Source organism: Lissotriton vulgaris, chromosome 5 (assembly GCF_964263255.1).
Source record: "Lissotriton vulgaris chromosome 5, aLisVul1.2, whole genome shotgun sequence".
Lineage (NCBI taxonomy): Eukaryota > Metazoa > Chordata > Amphibia > Caudata > Salamandridae > Lissotriton > Lissotriton vulgaris.
In genome coordinates this window covers 1,884,874,584-1,884,894,954 of record NC_141693.1, presented here as the reverse complement: position 1 = coordinate 1,884,894,954, position 20,371 = coordinate 1,884,874,584, and the positions used below count along the sequence as shown (strand labels likewise).

At 48.9% G+C, this 20,371-nt stretch overlaps 1 protein-coding gene across 2 annotated transcripts in view; it reads right to left on the bottom strand.

Moving 5' to 3' along the window:
* Nucleotides 1-20,371, bottom strand: part of LOC147717624 (E3 ubiquitin-protein ligase TRIM39-like) — a 686,221-nt gene that overhangs the window by 570,958 nt on the left and 94,892 nt on the right. For both annotated transcript variants that reach the window (XM_086924417.1, XM_086924418.1), the window contains exon 6: nucleotides 13,896-13,922. In XM_086924417.1, coding sequence (XP_086780543.1) covers nucleotides 13,896-13,922 — 27 coding nt within the window. The remainder of the gene's footprint in view (nucleotides 1-13,895; nucleotides 13,923-20,371) is intronic.

Sequence of the window (20,371 nt, the reverse complement as noted above, 5' to 3'; positions counted from 1 at the left end):
CTGGAGCAGTGGCTGGTCCCCGACTATCGGGACTCCGGAGGCCGTGGGAGTGGAGGTGCCCTGGGGGTGACTGGTGAGGAGGCCGGCGGGTCGGCAGCTAGGGGCCCCCACTCCGCAGCGGATGATCTGGATCGGCGGCTGGGCGGGCCGCTGCGAGGTCGCGGTGGACTGGCGGTAGCGGCCGGTCTGTGCAGCGGCGGAGACCCCCCCCTCCTCCCCTGGCGATACGATTTCCTCCCCCCTCTGCCCTCTACTACACCTGAGCAGCGGTTCCTAGTGCTGCCTGAGGGGGGGGGGGGGGGTTATTTGGACTGGGGGCACAACATCCGGCGCCTCTCCCACCGTGCACTGGGACTTCTCCTCATCTGGCTTGGGGACACTGGTGAGCCACAGAGCAGACCCACATGAGCAGAGGTGGCCGCAGGTAGCGGCGACCGGCCACACGACAATTGCCGTGACTCGATCCCGTAGGGGGCTGTATCCGGTGGCCTGGCCCGGTGGTGACGGCTTGTGGGTCGGTGGTGGTGGGCCCCTTGGAGTGCGCCCAGCGGAGTGATTCACGTGCCCCTGGCCCTGGCCCTGGCAGTGGCCCATCCACTGGTCTTCGGAGTGAGGAGTGGCCCCGTGGAGGTACAGCTGGAGCGCAGGGGTGCAGCGCCTTAGGCGGAGGCGCGTATTGACCAGGGGGAGGGTCACCTGCACCTCGTTCGTTGTTCTGGTAGCGCCCTGGACCAGGTTTCTACATATATTGGCAGCTATGACGAGGGGCGGCAACAGCGGACACACCTCAAAGCAGGGCCCAATTGATAAATTTACGGGGCCCGCCAGGGGGTGCCAGTGCGGCCGGGGGACCTCCTGCATCTGTCCCTGATAATGCCGCCCTCATGGCGGCAATAACACAGTCCCGGGACATGTTGGACGCAAAAATTGGGGCAGTCGGAGCAGATGTTACATTACTGCGCCAGGACCTACGCAACGCAGTGGCTCGCATAACGGAAGCCGAAACAAGAATTACTGGAGTGGAGGATGACGTCGCGACTCTTAAGAAGAAGGTGGCCAATATGGAGGGCATCCAGAGGGGCCTTGCCCTGAGGGCGAAAGATGCAGAAGGGCGGGCCCGAAGGAACAATCTACGATTTGTGGGATTTCCGGAGGATTGTGAGAAGGGTGACATGGAGGCCTTCCTGACCACTTGGCTGGAAACTTGGATTCCTCCGGAATCCCGGTCGCGCTGCTTTATAGTCGAACGGGCACACCGAGCACTGACCCATAAGCCGCCGGTTGGGGAACGCCCTAGACCTGTGATAGCCAAACTGCTCAACTATCACGACCGCGACACGATCCTGCGACAGGCCCGTATGAAGGAACCTCTGCTGTTTGACAGTCATAAAATCCTGAATTTTCCGGACTACACTAAGTTGGTGCAGAAGCAGCGCCAATCCTTCACTGAGGCCAAGGCGAGATTGCGGGGCTTGAAAATTCAATATGCACTGCTCTACCCGGCCCGCCTGCGGGTGGTGTTCCAGTCCAAGACCTTATTCTTTAACACCCCAGAGGAAGTCTTTGCCTGGACGGACGAGACGGTTCGTATTAGGGTGCATCCCCCCCCCACCCCCCCCCCCCCCGGGTCGAGATTCAGACTCCTCCACGACTGGGCCCCCTCGGACCCCGCGGCGGTCGCGCAGCAGAAGCAATTGGAGGTCCCGTCCTAAGAAGAACTCTTATACGGAGAATGGGGCAGCGGTAGCCACTGGGGCCCCAGATTCTCAAGATCCGGCATCTTAGGTATCGCAGCGAAAGGTGATTGATCCCTCAGGATTAAAGGGAGGATGATTCGCTCCTCCCAGATGTGGACAGCCTTGGCGGACTGCAACGAAAGACTTCATCTGTACAAGTAACTTTGTGGTTTTGGGATTCGGGTGGGGGGACGGCATAGGGAGGGCGGACTCGACCCCTCTGTTAGATCTAGTTTGTTAGTGGGTTTAAGGGAGCTATGGGGGTCCATTGGTGGGGTGGGCGGTCTGTCTCATGTTGGAGGCAGGAGTCACTCTACACCGCGACAGATACTTCATCGTTCATTGAGGTATGGGGTGGGGGTGGGGGGTTTGGGAGTTTTGGGAAGTTGATTGCTATTGGTTTGAGGGGGGATCGCGAGGAGGGGTGGTTGGGGCCTGAGGGAGGGGGGTTTGTCCTGCACACGATTGTCTCGAAAGATGCTGTTGTGGTCTCCACGCCTGTTGTGCCTGCTACCTGCTGTACGAATCCACCTGCGCCTAGATGGGGGCTGAAAACCCTGGGCGGGCGCATGTTGGCGCCCTAATGAAGGTGATGAGTTGGAATGTGAGGGGCATGCTCGACAAGATCAAAAGAGGTGCGGTGCTGAGACAGGGGAAGAGGGAGAATGTGGATGTCTTGATGCTACAAGAAACACACCTAATGGGTAACAAAACCCTGAGCTTACGGAGATATGGCTACGACCAGTTCTACCACACGGGCTTCGGGAGGGGATCTCGGGGGTGGCCCTACTGATACACCGCAGACTGGCTTACACACACACTAAACATTGGATAGACCCCCAAGGCCGTTATGTCTTTGTGCAAGGGACGGTGGGCTCAGAGTCAGTGATTCTTGGGAGCGTGTATGCTCCGCCCCGTTGCAATGGGTTCTGATTGAAAAACTCTTCACGGTATGGGCTGAGATCCCAGAGGGCCTAGCGGTAATAGGGGGGGACTGGAATGACGTCATGCAGTGTCGGATTGATCGCCTTAGATTCAGGGGTGACCCCATTGTAGATACCCCCACTAAATTGAATGGTATGGTGAGTGGCCTGAATTGGGTGGACACATGGCGATACTTGCACACACATGAGCGGGAGTACACATACGTCTCGGCGGTCCACCGATCGTTCTCGAGACTAGACTACATTTTTGTTCCCACCGCAGTCATTACCAGAGTAATCTCGGCGACTATCCTGCCGCGAGGACTTTCGGACCACTCCCCCGTAGTGGTGGAGGTTGCCCTAGATAGAGAGAGACGGCCATTTAGGTGGCGCCTCTCCACCTGGCACTTGCAGCAGGAAGCGTATCAGCAACACATGGAGGTGGCCATCGCCCAGTACTGGGATGAAAATCTGGGTACGGTCTCTGACATACGGACAGTTTGGAAGGCTCTGAAATCCACGCTGCGCGGGGTAGATATAGCATGGTGCACGGCGGTGCGCCGCAGTCGACGGGAAGAGCTGGTGCGGGCCGCGGCGGAGGTGGAACAGCTGGAGACTCAATGTGGGGTGGCGGGTCGCCTGGAGGATGTGGGGCAGCTTTTACTGGGGCAGCAGACGTACTCCTCCCTCCAGTTGGACGAAGCCAGTCAGATCTGGCTGGCGACCAGAAGTAGAATTTATCAATGGGGCGACAAATCCAGTACAATGCTCCATAGACTCTGCCAAGAAGTGTTCCAGACGCAGGACCTGGCGGGCCTCAGAGATAATACCGGGGCCTCCATTTCAGCCCCAAGGGAGCAGGCGAACAGCTTCGCTGGCTACTTTGCAGTACAGTGCGCCCCACGGGACTCCCTCTCGGCACTTGTTGTTGACAAATTTATAGCTGATCTCCCGCCCTGCGCACTTCCAGATGATGTGTGTGAGCGCCTTGAGGCCCCACTATCGGCCGAGGAACTGGGCACAGCACTGGGGGAGCTCAATACTGGTAAGGCCCCTGGGCCCAACGGTTTCCCCAGTGAATTTTTCAAGCGCTACCACCTCCAGCTGGGGCCGCATTACAAGGCCGCCCTGGAGGCAGCGAGAGAGGAGGGCCTTCTGCCGGTGGACTGGATACTTGCAGAAATAGTAGTGTTTTGTAAACCCGGTCGACCACCGGACAGCCACGAGTCCTATCGGCCAATTTCTCTTCTAAACACCGAGGCCAAAATACTTGCTAAGGCGATTGCGAATCGCCTTCTCCCATACATTTCAGATTTGGTCCACCCGGATCAAGCTGGATTTATGCCCCGCCGGGCGACGCAGCATAATATTCGACGCGCCCACGTGGCGGTAGAGGCGTTGAGTAAAACCGGAGATCGAGCCGCATTCTTACTAGCCGATATTGACAGGGCCTTTGATTCCTTGAGTTGGACCTACTTATTTGCCCTCCTTCCGCGCCTCAATCTAGGACCCCACTTTATGTCCTATATCAGACTTCTATATACCGGTCTGACGGCCTCGGTGAGAGTGGCGGGGGAGGTATCGGCGTCCTTCCCGATAGGACGTGGCACTCGGCAGGGGTGCCCCCTCTCGCCTTACCTATTCGCTCTAGCTATGGAGCCGCTGGCTGCATGGGTCCGGATAGATGCACAGCTGAGGAGCTTTGAGTGGCAGGCGGGACCGTCGGACAGAATCGCACTATATGCGGATGACGTCCTATTCTTCCTTACGGATGTGAATCGGTCCGGGCCGCGGGTCCTAGATATCATGAAAATCTTCGGCGAAGTCTCGGGACTTTGCCTGAAACCGCAGAAATCCACCCTCTGGACTTTGGGAGACCACTTTGAGGTCGGGCCGTGGGCCTCGCCACTACAGAGAGCGGTCGGGGGCTTTAAATATCTGGGAGTGTTCCTGACGACCACGCCGACAATCGCCTGGGAGCGCAACGTAGTTCCCGTATGGGACAAAGTGCAGCAGGAAATGAAGTGCTGGTCCCGCATGCCCCTCAATATATATGGTAGATCCGCCATTTTTAAGATGGTTGCCCTTCCCCGCTTGCTGTACCAACTACAAAACCACCCATTCCCAATTCCGCCGCAATGGTTCCGACTGGTCAACTCGGCACTCGGTCGATTTTTGTGGGCCGGTGGCGCGGCGCGGGTAGCTCTGCGGACCTGCTTTCTGTCCACGTACTGTGGGGGACTAGCGACCTCGGATCTTCTGTCATATTACCAAGCATCACACCTGGTAGTCCTAAATGATTGGTGGTACTGTGGCAGGGAGGACCCGGCATATGCCCTAGAAAGGTACCTGATGGAAACAGACTCCCTACACACGGTGTTATACTCGGCGCAGCTGCGAAAGAGATTGCCCAGGGCAACGCAAGTTGTATTCCAGGTATGGCGACAATCACTGCGCCGTATGGGATGGTGGGGAAAGCTGACGGGGGAGACCCCACTCTGGCATAACGGGCAACTACCGGCCCTGATGTCCCTTCCGGGATTTAGGGGCTGGGATTTGATAGGAATCTCAACATTGGGCCAGGTCCTAAAGGGCACCACACTTAAATCCTTTCAAGACCTTAGCTCAGAATTTGACATGCCCCTCACCCAGTTCTTTCGCTACTTACAGCTTAGGCACGCTCTGGCACCCGCGCTTGTGGGCTTGGATACGCTACCTGAATTCAGCCCGATAGAGGCAAAGGTATTTATGGGGAATCTAGAAGACCGAAAGATATCCAAAATATACCAAACATTAGTGACACACTGTTCCTCAGATCCCCGAGAGACCGCTGGGTGCGGGATGTGGGAGAATTGGAGGAGGAAGACTGGCGGGAGGCTCTTGAGTCCCCCAGGGGGGCAGCAATAGCTGTCCGCTTACGCTTAATACAATTCAAATACCTGCACCGTGCTTATTATACCAGAGAGAGATTGTGGAGGGCAGGTCTGATTGAGTCCCCGGCGTGTTTGCGATGTGGTCATGAACTAGGCACCCTTTTACATACAGTGTGGGAATGTAGTGGCCTGGCGAGATTTTGGATGGGTGTGTGGGATTGTCTGTCGGAGGTACTGGGGTGGGAGCTCCCCCGTACGGCGAAATTGGGCCTGCTCCATTTGCTTGAAGGGGTGGGCGGTAACGTTTACAAATGGCACTTGCTGCTGCTAGGACTAACACTGGCCAAACGAGATGTGGCGCAGGCCTGGAAGGACCCCGGGGCTCCCAAGGTGGCCGGGTGGAAGAAAGGACTGGACTTTTGCATGGGACTGGAGCGGCCGGTGTTCGAGGCCAGAGGCTGTCCCACAAAACACTATAAAATATGGAAAAGATTGGCAGACTACAGGGGATTGTGGCTGGAGCCTCCACCACCGCCAAGGGGCGAGGATAGGCAGTTGTAATGGGCATGTTGAGGCAAGGTTATTTATACGGACAATTGTATGCTTACCCAAAATAGTGTTGAAGAGAGAGTGTTGCAGGAGGGGGGGGCGGAGAGTGGGGGGTATGCCAATTAAATGCATCGCACAATATGAAGCATGATAGTTGTCACAGCCCCTCCGGGTTTCGGAGCACTGTGTATGTTTATTTCAGCGATTTCAATAAAAACAGTTTTGGAAAAAAAATATACTTAAGCGGAACTATAAGGGTATCACCAATGACTCTCTTGCCCCCCTTATAGCGCAGACTCCTATCTCCCCTTTGAAGGATGCCAGTGATGCTGCACTGGATCTTGCTAATTCTATCTCCAGAGCGGTAGATCTGTTAGCTCCTGCCTTTCTGCGCTATTCAGCTAGGCGGAAACCTTCTGCCCCCTGGTTCACGGAGCATCTTAGACTGCTGAGGCAGGGATGTAGGAGGCAAGAGAGGCAATGGCGAAAAACTTGGAACCCCATAAATAGAGAAACACACAAGCTTTTACTTGGAGAATATAAGACTAAGGTCATCAAAGAAAAGCAGGACTACTTCTCCAGGCTCACATCGTCCGTCACGTCCTCTAGGGAATTATTTAAGATTGTGGATTCCCTGTGTTCTCTACAAACTCCTGATCCCATCATAGGTTCCCAAGAGCTGTGCGACAAGATCACACAGTTCTTTTATGCTAAGATCGCCGATATCTCTCTCACTCTGGAAGCACAGAGAGATCTAATGTGCTCCCGTCCTCTCCCGCCTCAACCTGTCTTAGAGTCTTGACCTAAAGATCCCTCTAAGATTCTGACCAACTTCCCGCTCCTTACTCTTGACCAACTAGACTCTCAGCTAAACAGGACAAAATCAGGTTCACCAATGGACCCCTGCCCTCTGAAGGTTCTGAAAGATTGCAGGGAAATCCTGCTGCCCCCTCTTCTTGAGGTAATGAACCAGGCTAAGACTCAGGGTCTTTTCCCTGCATCTAGGAAACGGGCCATAGTCAAGCCATTACTTAAAAAGCCCACTCTGGATCCGGACACCCATAAACATTTCCGGCCGATTTCTTTACTGCCTGCTCCAGCTAAAATGTTGGAATCACACCTCAATCAGCATCTGACTGCTTTCCTTGAAGCCTCTGGGTTCCTGGACCAGTCTCAACATGGTTTCCGAAAATTCCACAGCACTGAGTCGGCGCTCACAGTAGTGACAGACAATATACGATCAAGGGTCGACCGAGGCCAGACCACTCTTTTGGTCCTCCTCGACATGACCGCTGCCTTTGATACCCTATCTCCCTCGACTTTAACTTCTCGTCTGAGGGAGATAGGGGTGGAGGGCCCAGCATTGAGCCTTTTGTCCTCTTTCCTTGACCAGAGAGAGCAGAGGGTCAAGCTAGGAGAGTTTCTCTCCCCTGCTAATCCTGTGCAATGTGGGGTTCCACAGGGGTCGGCCTTGAGTCCGACCCTCTTTAACATTTATGTGGCCCCACTTGCTAGGCTAGTAAGAGCTCAGGGGATGGAGGTGGTGTCATACGCCGATAACACCCAGATCATGGTATCCCTCTCCCACTCGGTGAGTACCTCCGCGCTCAGCTTCAGGAACTGCATGCAGGCCGTCTCCGATTGGATGATTTCAAACGCTCTGAAGGTGAACGGAGAGAAAACCGAGGTCTTGATCTTCGGTAAAGATCAAAGCATATGGTCCAATGAATGGTGGCCTCCTTCTCTCGGAGCCTGTCCCGTGCCGTCAAATTCCGCTCAGAATCTTGGCATGATTTTCGACACTTCATTGGACATGACACAACAGGCCAATAGAACTGTTTCTACCTGTTGGGGAGTTATTAAGGTTCTTAGAAAAATCGCCCACTATCTCTCCCCTCAAGCCCGCAAACAGACCGTGGCGTGGTTGCCTTAGTTACATCACGGCTGGATTATTGTAACGCCCTATATGCAGACATCAATAAAGGCCTCATCCAACGCCTCCAGACTATCCAGAACACGGCTGCCAGATTTGTTCTGGGCGTTCCTAGCACCGCCTCTGCTACTCTTGCTAGGAAGAGTCTTCACTGGCTTCCGATCCAGTCCAGAGTCTCCTTTAAAATCCTATGCCTAGTTTTCAGTGCCCTATCCGGCGGCAGCTCTGAAGCCATAAGCTCCCTTCTGAGTCTCTATACCCCTAGCAGAAACCTCCGTCCTGCTAATAAGAACCTTCTCTCCGTCCCTCGGACAAACAAAGTCAGATGGGGCAGAAGAGCCTTTTCATCTGCGGCCCCTAAACTGTGGAACGCCCTCCCCTCTGAGATCAAAACCCAACCTACCATGGCTCTTTTTAAGAAAGCTTTAAAGACGTGGTGTTTCACTAAGGCCTACCAGTTATCATGCTCTTTGACCTTACATTTTATTTGGCTAGGCGCCTTGACGCCCTTTGGGGCTAAGTTGCGCTGTATAAATCTGGCTTCATTCATTCATTCATTCAGTTAGGCGGTGCCTCAAGGTAGACGGTCGGGTCTGAAAGGGCCTTAGACTGGTCGAAGGGCCAGACCAAGGTAAGTGGGAGGCGAGGCCTATGGCCACTATTAAATCACTGCTTGATTATGCGGTAAGTATGCAAACAGGAGAGTGGTGTCCTTGTGCATCCTCTCTACTTCGGGGTATGGTGGGTCTATGAGGAGGACCTGGTTAATAGTAGGCGACTCTGATGCCATTTTCCACAATAGCAGTACATTCACTGTCATACACAATGTTGCATTTAAATAAAAAATGCATCTTCATGGCCATTGCACTGAGTGAATTCAAGAATGCCAGCACCCCAATTTACACCTGCTGATCTAAAATGAGTTCCTGATAAACTGCTGACCCTAGGACGACTACTGTTTAACTCAGATGCCTTGACTTTATATCTTCTATTGTTTATCTGCATTTGGATCATGACGTATGAATGGGCCCTGCTAGATTTATTATCACACTCCTATGCTTTCTCATGGGTGGAAATTAAAAGGAAAATGACCCTCCTTTCTTCACAACGACGTATCTACGCACATAAACACACCACGTACATATAGGGACACATTCCCAGATTCACACATACATGTACTTCGAGCTTTGTTAGGGGGTATCAATCACTATACAACTAGCACTCAACCAATTCTGGCTTATCTGAGTTATCTAGTCTTGCCGATCAGGACATAATCTAAACTTCCTGCAGTTGTCACTGTCCAAAGTACAACCAGGCATACCCCCAAACTCCCTTCAGCCCTTGTAAGTCTGAATATCTATATCATGGGTACTCACAATCTTTCTCTCGGGGGCCAAATTTACAGTGTGGTTTGTGTCCGAGGGCCGCATCGGTGGGGGCAGGGTCAGTGGGGGAGGGTGCGGGCTAGATCAACAAAAAAAAACTATGACCATGAGGTTGATCACAGGTCCCTGCAGCGGATGCCTTCGTCCACTGAGCCACTAGACCCGGCATACACACATCTCTCTCCCTCCCTCACTCACTCCCTCCCTCACTCACTCACTCACTCACTCCCCCTCTCTCTCTCTCTCTCTCTCTCTCTCTCTCTCTCTCTCTCTCTCTCTCTCGCCCGCTCGCTCGCTGTCTCGCTCCCTCGATCCCTCCCTCGCTCCCTGTCTCTCCCTCCCTCGCTCTCTCGCTCCCACCCTCCCTCGCTCCCTCCCTCTGTCTCTCTGTCTGTCTCTCAATCCCCCTACCTCCCTCCCTCACTCACTCCGTCACTCACTCCCTCATTCCCTCCCTCTCTCCCTCACTCTCTCACTCTCTCCCTCCCTCCCTCCCCCTCCCTCTCTCCCTCCCTCTCTCTCTCTCTCCCTCGCTCCCACCCTCCCTCTGTCTGTCTCTCTCTCACTCACTATCTCTCTCTCCCTCTCACTCACTCTCTCTCACTCTCTCCCTCCCTCCCCCTCTCACTCCCTCCATCCCCCTCTCACTCCCTCTCTCTCACTCCCTCCCTCTCTCTCTCTCCCTCTCTCGCTCCCTCTCTCGTCCCCTCTCCCCCTCCCTCACTATCTCGCTCCCTCTCTCCATCCCTCCCTCTGTCTGTCTGTCTGTCTCTCACCCCCTCCCTCACTCCCCCTCTCTCACTCACTCCCCCCTCTCACTCCCTCCCTCTCTCTCTCCCCCTCTCTCACTTCCCCCTCCCCGTCTCTCCCTCCCTCTCTCACTCCCCGTCTCCCTCCCTCTCTACCTCGCTCGCTCTTCCCCTCCCTCACTCCCTCCCTCCCTCTCTCTACCTCCCTCTCTCACCTCACCCTGCCTGTGTGTCAGCCTGGACTGAGACATCTTCCAGGTGCACACACACACAGCCACACACAAGCACTTTACAGGTCATTAAAGGCCATTTACATGCTAATGAGGCGTTGTTGTATTTCACCTCATCTTAGGCCCCTGCAGCTCCACTCTGGCTATGCGAGAATCGTCCGGCCCCCACAGAGCAGCAGAGACTCTCAGAGTCGCGCTGCAGCAGACACTTTAAAAAAAAAATACATGGGCACGATGTTTGCAAGGACCGCGGGCCGCCAAGGAAGGCTTGCAGGGCCGCCACCGGCCCGCGGGCCGTACTATGAGTACCCACGATCTATATGCATGTACATTTGTATGTGTGACTATTTAAATAGTCACACATACAAATGTGCATTTATCTGTACTACAAGTATAGCCCTGTGATAAGTTGTTTAATTCCCCTTGGCTTTTACTATATTGATGATGTAAATACTTTTTCAGATTTCAAAGTCTCATCCATGTGGCAAGTACAGCTGCAAAGTTCCCCAGACTAATTCAATACAATGCAGGATGAGAGGATTTCTCATTGTTCATCTGCACAGGATGTGACAACACTGGATTTCTCATTATCCATCTGTGTAGAAGTGCAAATAAAGCTGCTCAAGCGAAGTAAACAGAACACTTGAGGAGAGCCAGGCTAAAAAAAAAAAAAAAAAAGAGTTCTCTTGTAGTTCTCTAAGTAAATTCACGAGTAAGAATACATGTAACAGGGGAAGTCCTCATGGGAGGACACATAAGTCCAAAAGGAGGGACTACTAACTGTATTCACCATTGAAACACCAGCATTTCTAAAGGACAGCAAGAGGAACCAATAAAAAAGATGGGCGTTTTTTGAACCCCATAGCCTAGATACAGCATGTCTCTTAAAGACATCACGTGATGCGTAGGTGAGACCAAAAAACAAGACTAAAATGAATATTTCTAACATGTTTTAAAATGTCCTCTTAAACCTAACATACCAGGACATTCTTATAGGCACTGCCCTAAGAAAGCATAGAAGCTAGAGCAATTTGCAGGCAAGAGGTTCCTAGAGCGAAGAGATGCACTCCATACCTTCTTGACAGCAAAAGCTGTCTTTATTAGCAGACTTGAGAAGACAGTGTTCCCCGTACAGGGCAAATGCACACTGCAGTCTTCCTCCATGATACCGCTTTATCGGCTTTACAGGCTTCAGGCGAGATGTAGCATCTGCAAAGTACGAAGTGTGCTGGCAATAGGTGAGACCGCATCTGGCCGAATCTCGGGTGATAATCTGGGCTAAGATGATCAAGTGGTCATCTTTATATACTAAATCATACCAGAAATTGGATTTACTGACAAATTTAAGAATGTCCGACATAAATTATGTGCATCATGTTGTGCGTTCCAGATATTTCCATGTGACGTATAAGGTAAAAGGACATCTATTTAGACTACAATACTTCAGTTATATGTCTGTATGTGTTCTTATTTAACCTTAACATGGTGAAAGGGAGACATTTGACTTAGACGAATGCTGCACTGATGGTTGTATCTGTCATTGATCGAATGGCTTGACGCTTTTAGAAAGATGAGGTCAGACGACATTTGCAGATATGACAATAATTCTGTAAAATTGAGGAAGATGGTGACTGCCATTAGTCAAGATGGAGTTGGAGCCTACATAAGATGGAGTCGGACCTTTAAGGGCTTTACATTATGCTCCCTCACCACAACTCTATCCATAAATATCAGTGGAAAAACCCTGACTGCCTGGGAAGCTCTCACTGTAGAAGGAACAACCAACATCATGAGAGCCATCCACTCTGTGTCTCCAGTGGACCCCTGCCCCAACCATATCTCCAATTTGGGCTCCTCCCTTATCAGCAAAGTCCTCACTTGCATCCTGAACAACCTCCATCACCTCTGAGATGTTCCCAGATGCTTGGAAATATGCAAATGCCAATGCACTGCTAAAGAAACCATTGGCAGACTCCACTGGCAGTGAATGGCTGTGTCGACAGCTTCTATTCCAAGGAGCTCCATGGACCAGACACAACACAGACACAGCAGCGCTGCAGATCCCAGCAGTGGTACTGATCCCACCAGCAGTGAAGGCCCAGCAGTGGCAGAGACCACAGCAGCACTACAGACCCGAGCAGAGGTACTGATCCCATCAGCAGTGGCCAGATCCCTGCAGTGGGTGTGAATGTCCATTTTATCCCGAAGAGCTGCTCTATGGTCTGATGTGCTCTATTGTAACCCTGGGCAAAGCACTACGCTACGGTCGCGTAGTTTGCGCAACTTTGCACTACGCGAACTGCACGTAGCACAGTACGAACACGCGTAGCGTACTGTAGAGTAGTGCAATCGATTTACAAAAGGGGGTGGTGATGAACAGAGTGTCTGAATTGAGCAGACCACTCTTACCCAGTCCAAAGATCAGGGCTTGATCCATCACCGTTATTTATCTCACTGCCCCATCCCAGCTCAGAACCTGGCTATATGCAAATCAGTCTGTCCCTGGCCCAGTGCATCATGGGAACAGGGCAGACTAAACTACCAAGCCAATTCTTTACCAGAAAGGAGACAAGCTACCGGGGACCGGTTTCTGGCATTTCAGCCTCTTCGGCCCGGCTTGCTTGAATCCTGATGGAGCAGTGAGAAAGGGACTCATGTCTGAGTATACCCTGCCACACCTATAGTGGCCAAAATCGATTTACAAAAGGGGGTGGTGATGAACAGAGTGTCTGAATTGAGCAGACCACTCTTACCCAGTCCAAAGATCAGGGCTTGATCCATCACCGTTATTTATCTCACTGCCCCATCCCAGCTCAGAACCTGGCTATATGCAAATCAGTCTGTCCCTGGCCCAGTGCATCATGGGAACAGGGCAGACTAAACTACCAAGCCAAGTAGAGTAGTGCAGCGGTCATTTTTTGCTTGCTCGCAGTAGAGACTTTTTCCTCGTTCGCGATCGGCAACATCAAGTTGCCGATCGCGAGCGTGGAAAATAAACCTCCCGGCGAGATTCTCAACGTGGGGAGGTCAGGCATTGCGAGTGGTCGCGTATGCTCCCGACCTCTCGTGAGGAGAAACTACCAGTCCGCGTTGCGAAAGCTGCTGCTCGAGTAAAAATCTCCTTGAGTGGCAGAAAACTACAGCTCGCACAGTGCACAATGCCGTTTTCAATTATTGCACAGTGCGGACAAGCATCCGGCACTGTGCAATCATTGAAAACTGCATCTTGCACAGTACGAAAAGGGTACCACGCAGTTCGCGTAGTGCACTTCCGTAGCGCTTTTTTGCGAACTACACGCAGGGTTACTCTATTGCCAAAGCAGGAAAAATACCAGAACAGAAAAAAAGAGTCCATCGCTCTTCGAGAAGAGAGCATCTGACATGAAGATATGAATGAGATCAAAAGAATGCAGAGAGAGACTCTTAAGGGCAGCTCATTGCAAGCACTCCTGTAACTGGAGGAAATAGACGAGAATTAAGAAGTGACAACTCAAAAAGAAGGACAGTCTTTAGTTACCTGCGAAGCTGCTGGCCCATCTCCACTCTAGAAGAAACAGAAAGGAAATAAAAATAATATAAACACAGAAATACACAAACTTGTATCTACAATCAGGGTGTACAAATAAAAAGGCACAGTTCAAATGTAAATGTTATGAAAACGAATTGCCTATTCTGTAACTTTCCCCTGCCTGTAACCCCTACTCCAACCCAACCTCCAACCATTCACCATCCTTTAGGCAAACCCTAATCCTCACTAATCTGTAAACATAACACAGTCAAACAGAAGCTGTATATAGGTGTCTGGAGGTCTGGCACCCAGATCTCATCAGTACAAGACACATCACTCTCAACCCTCTATCATTCTCCAGTTAGTCCGAGCAAACCTCCACGTGGTTTCTAGAATCTGGTGCAAGAGCAAAAGGAGACAGACCCTTCACTGCCACAGCCAAATAGCCTCCCATTGGATAATGCCTCTGCCCCAAATTTCATGAGCTGCAGAGCAAAATATGTAAATATATATTTTTTTCTTTAATTTCTTGGGCTTAACCCTACCACATAGGATTCTCATTCGAAATGTTTAAGAGCTGTATCCTTCAATCAGCAGAAGTGACGTCTGTTAGACCTTAGAAAAAGTTCCTCCTACACAAAGTAAGGCTAATTCAACCTCAAATGCCTAAAACTCAAATGCCTTTGACAAACTATTGTGACGCTGAGAAATAAATAGAACGTTTACTTATTTATTTATTGTGAGTTTTATACAGTAGTGCTACTTGTCCAATTCTTTGCGGCAGACAGTGTACAGATAAGTAAAAAGACAAGAGAGACTCGCATCCAATGGGATGTTTTTCCATTAAAATGCTCAGTTTGTGATGAGTTCAGTTAGAAATAAAGTCTGCATAGTTCTGCCTTTAAGAGCTTCCTGAATTGTAAGTAGTTACGTTCATCTCTCAAGGAATAGGAGAGATCATTCTACAATCTGAAGCTGTGGCACCATGTTCCATCTCTTGAATGATCATTGATGGATAGGATGTACAGATGCAAAATGGAGGGTTCAAGCTGGAGGATAGTATGGGGCCAATGTCTGTGGGTATTCTGTGTGTACGATAGTCTTCAAAGAGCAAATATTGGCGGTGAGGATTGGTATATACTACTTTAACTCAAATTAAATTCAGACAAAACGGGTATCTTCATGATCTATGAATAAATTCCCCAAGGACCTTACAAGCTAAGTTTTGGCCAGACAAACTGGGGCTTCCTCCTTTCCCATTCTCAAAGTTCAGGGCCTTGGCTTTTACACTTACCATTATCTTACCCTATTGTGTAAATGTAAATGTAAATGTATAGGCATTTATATAGCGCACTACTTACCCGTAGGGTCCCAAGGCGCTTCGACCGCTGCGAAACCCTTCCTGGCTTCCCTGAGAGATGGTCCCTTAATGGGTATCTCCAGGGTGAGACCAGGCATCCCCAGCGGTCTGGTGGGGCCGTTAGTGAAGATGAGGCAAGCTAATGCCCAGAGTTGCCGAGTGTGATCGCTGATCAGAGTGGGCACCGAGGTGAGAGAATTATCGAGTCCGCTGACCCTGGTCCAGAAACCTGCCGCGCCGGGAATCGAACCCTGGTCCCGGGCCGTCCTCTGCTCTCGGGTCTGCCGCCTCTAACCAGTGAGCCACACTACTTCACACATTTACATTTACATTCATTCATCAACGTCAGCTGGGTTCAACACCTTGGCTGTTAGGGAGATTTTTCTCCTGTGCTGGATCTTCTCATTTCCCATTGTTCATGACGAGCTCAGCTCGTCATGAGCACACGACCAGTGTACTGCATGACGAGCTGAGCTCGTCATGAGCATGGAAGGGGTTAAAACACTGCAGACAATCTCAATCAGTCAACCAGGGGAATTGTAAGTGCGCTACTCACCCATGTGAGGGGAGTCCGCAGATATGTTTAGACAAAGAGCCAGGTCTTGAGGTTCTTCCTGAAGGTGTTCAGGGAGGGGGCACGTCTAACGTCCGCCTGTACCTCATTCCAGGTCTTGGCTGCGATGTGAGAGAAGGATCATCCGCCCTCTCTGGGTCTGTGAATGTGCGGGTTTCGTAGAAAAAAGAGAGAGTTTTCCCTAATGGACCCAGAACAGAGAATCTCTCTTTGAACCAAACAATAAAAAACAAGAATCTGAAAACAACATTGTAATGGTCTCAAATTATAATGGTTTAAGTTGGAAAGTCAAAAATTTGATTAATAAAAACTGGTCCATCTAAAATAAAGAAGGTAAAACTCCCCTTCCGAAACCTATTTCCTCCTACAGGAGAAATAAGACCATTCGTAATTGTCTGGTCCATACTTACAGAGAACCAAGAAAAGGGAGACAATTAAGTATCGATCAAGGAAAGCCTGTTCGTGGTAACCAACCGTGTGGTTCATGTTCCCACTGTAAGTCAATTGTCCAATCTGACAAAATAGAACTCAATGGCATATCACACTGGATGAATGACCATGTCAATTGTAGAACATCCAATGTGATATACCTAATAATCTGCCCATGTCAGAAGGGTTATATTGGCGAAACTGGTCGTGAGGTTAGACTGCGGCTATCTGAGCATAGATCTGCCCTCAAGAATCATAAGAAAAATGCCCCACTGGAGCACAGAAAAGCACAAAGAGGATGAACTGAAATGGTGCATAGTAGAAAAAATAAAAACAACAATGAGAGGAGGAGATTTGGACATAAAACGTAAACAGAGGGAACAGTTCTTTATGTCTAAGTTTCGAACATATAACTATGGCCTTAACAGCAGAGAAGAGTGGGAAAGATTAGTCAGGTAACAGCAAAACACCACTGAAAGTTCCCATCAGTATATTAAAAAAATGTTATGCTGTGATACTTATGTCAGAAGAATTGACCTATGCGAAATATAAAATGTAATGAACGCATGTATCTTTGTATATTGTTCCGCCTTAATACAGTGGGAAAGGATGAATGTAAACTTCCCCAGAATTACTAGATCTGTAAACTAATATATGTAATATTGCCACTAATCACATTATACAGTGGTTTTCTGATAGTAACAATGTGTTGTGCCCGAATATTTTCTGTCATAACTTGCTACCAATGATGAACGTTAAATATCAATGTTGTATAGGCAATATAAATCAGATGCATACCTTTACTTTTCTAGGCACTTGTTATACCAATGTAAAAGGACGCTCTGTTGCAATAACTATATGTATGTACCAAAAACATAAGTTCCAATACACTCTATGTATGGTACTTAGATCATTTTGATTAATCATGAATTGGTTCTCCTTTTGTACAAATTGCCCATTATAGACCTTTGGATGTACTATTTACATGCCTTGAGTTCAACAACACGAGCGTCTTTCATGTATACATAATCTTGTATTTTACTCTGCATCAAATTTTGTATCAAATAGTAATCCTAAATGTCTTACTTGAATACAGGAAGAGTTAAGTTACTAATTTAAACTACTAAAATGGCGAACGCGCTTAGGCATGTAACATAGAATATGTGGTGGTGCGAGGAAATATATACATGCCAGCGTTGAATTAATGTCCATTAAAATTCACTCTTAAGCAAATAATTTACAAAGGAGTGGCACACCTACCATAATAAATAAAATTAACAGTTAAACAAAAGGTCGAGTGTGACGAACGGGTCGGCATTTCCCGGCACCTCGATATTATTTAATATCATTTAAAACCAATAAACAATTATGCCCACTTCATGTTTTTCATCAAAGGGGCATATAAATCGAATAAATATATACACTTTAAACCGGTATGAAGACACGTAGTCTTCTACTTTTAGTCCGTTTTCGGATGTGTATAAAAACCTTAACGAAGGGACTATAAAAACTACAAAAATGGCGCTCCTGTAAAAACATGCAGCTTAGGTTAAATCCGATCCAGGTGTAGACAATCGTTGAATTAAACACGATTGCTACACACATAAATAGAACTGCAATCCCGCGGTCTTCATACTGACGCTGGAGACCGGGGAGACCAGGCAGACGGTTCGTGCTTACGCAATTTAAGGTAAGAAGTGCGAGGCGAATGGAACTAATAAGCGGGTTCGAGCCAGAGGTAGTGGCAGTATAATCACCCCCGAAGCGAGAAAAATATAGCTCGCGAGAGTATCAATTAATATACCTTCAGCTCCCCTAGAGTTTACAATCGTGTATGCCCTTGAAGCAGGAGATAAGTATATCGAAGGAGAGGAAACAGAATATACGGTTCTCTCTTAATGTTTAAACACAAATTTCAGCCCCACACTAGTGTATATTTAAAAATAAGAACAAAGGAAAGGTTTAAATAAACTTCTTTTGAACTGCTTTAAATAAACTTCTTTTTTGAACTGCTTAAAATTAAACCCAAGAAAGCACACCCTAAATTCTGTAAATTCTATTGACTGTCTATTCAGATAAAAAGGTTTGGCTTCAAGTAAAATAAGAAGTGACGACCTCCACAATCCCCATAGAAACTAAGGCATGGGAAGGCGTTTATAATCGGCACAACCGGCCACGTACAAAGCCCCATGAAGTGTATGCTTTAATGTACACGACTCTACAAACAACTATAAAGTAATCCTGACACTATGATGTTTAATTGAAATACCATAGCAGTAACTGGTTGATATAATTAAAACTGAATATCATTGTATATAGAGATCCTTTGACGAAAAAGCAGAGGCGTAGAACACTACATAAGGTTACCTCAACTCCAGGATCAAGACTGGTACCGCAAATTGAAATATGCGATAAATGTAAGACAATATAATCACCTGTAGCTTTGACACCGTATGATCCTAGAAAAAACTTTTTTGTAAAAAAACTCAAAAACCCTCATATACTGTATACTAATGTATGTTCCATATACCTTTTTAGATTGAAGAAGTTTTTAAACATAGTCCTGAGGAAGGTGTTCCAACAATCAAAGCACCGAAACGCGTCAACAATACTGGCTTTTTTAACTGATTTTCTACATGTTGATACATTGAAATTTGTCTGTGATTTATTATGAAATATGTATGAAATTTTATGTATAAGAATTTGTTTATATCAAGTTATTTGATAAACGTAACTTCTTTTTTTAATAAATATGTTTTTTTAATGAATATGTTTTTTTTTATATAATTTATGTTATGTTCGGTATATGTGTAATTGAGGACAGAAAAGTTGTATAGGCAGGTGTCTAGCTTTATAGGTCACATTCAAACTCTTATTCAAGAACCACAGAAAGGAACCCTCTTTTTTGTCACAATGTGCGGGTTTCGGCCAATGTGAGGTTGGAAGATTGGAGGTTACTTTTGGGTATGTGGAAGTTGAATATGTTTTTGAGGTATTTGGGTCCGTTGTTGTGGAGGCATTTGTAGGCATGGGTGAAGATTTTGAAGGTGACTCTTTTCTCCAAGGGGAGCCAGTGGAGTCTGATGTGTTTGTGCCGCGGGATGCAGAGGGCGAGTCTAGCGGCGGTGTTCTGTATTGTCTAGAGTTTGCGGAGTAGGGACTTGTTGATGTCGGCATAGATTGTGTTTCCATAGTACAGTCTGCTGGTAATGAGTGCGTGGGTGACTGTCTTCCTTAATTCAGGGGGGATCCATTTGAAGGTCTTGCCGAGGGTGTTGAAGCAGCTGGAGGTGATGGCATTGACCTGTCGGTTCATGGTGAGAGTTGAATCAAGTACGATGGCCAGATTTTTGGCGTGGTCCAAGGGGGTAGGTGGGCTTTTGAGGGTGGTCAGCCACCAAGTGCTGTCCCATGCTGTAGGGGTGGTCCCAAGAATGAGGACTTCTGTCTTCTCTGCGTTGAGCTTCAAGCAGCTGTTGGTCATCCAGATTGTGACGTCTTGCATTCCTTTCTTGAAGTTGAGTTTGGCGGTGATGGGGTCTTTGGTGAGGAAGAGGATGAGCTGGGTGTTGTCAGCGTAGGATACGATGTTGAGGCCGTGTTGTCAGAGGATGGAGGTGAGGGGGGCCATGTAGATGTTGAAGAGAGTGGTGCTCAGTGAGGACCCCTGTGGGACTCTACAGGTGATTTTCGTGCGATCGGAGAGGAAGGGTGGCAGTCTGATCCTTTGGCTTCTTCTGGTGAGGAAAGATCAGATCCAGTCTAGGGCTGTTCCTTGTATGCGGGCGTCGTGTAGTCTGGTGATTAGTGTGCAGTGCGAGACGGTATCGAAGGCCACTAATAGGTCGGGTAGGATATGGGGTGCGGATGTCGTCTGTGGCGGCGAGTAAGGGGGTCTCGTGCTGTGGTTGCTTCGGAATCCGGACTGGGACTGGGACCATCTGGCACTGAATTTACCTAAATGATCTTCTGCTTCACAAATATTAGGGACCCTCTACTGGTTTCCAGTAGCCAAACATATTGTGAATAAAGCATTGTGCCTAAGGAATTTCATCAGCCGGATCCTCACTATCCGCTGGACAAGTTCCATCATTATGTTCCAAGCTCCTCCTTGAGATCTGT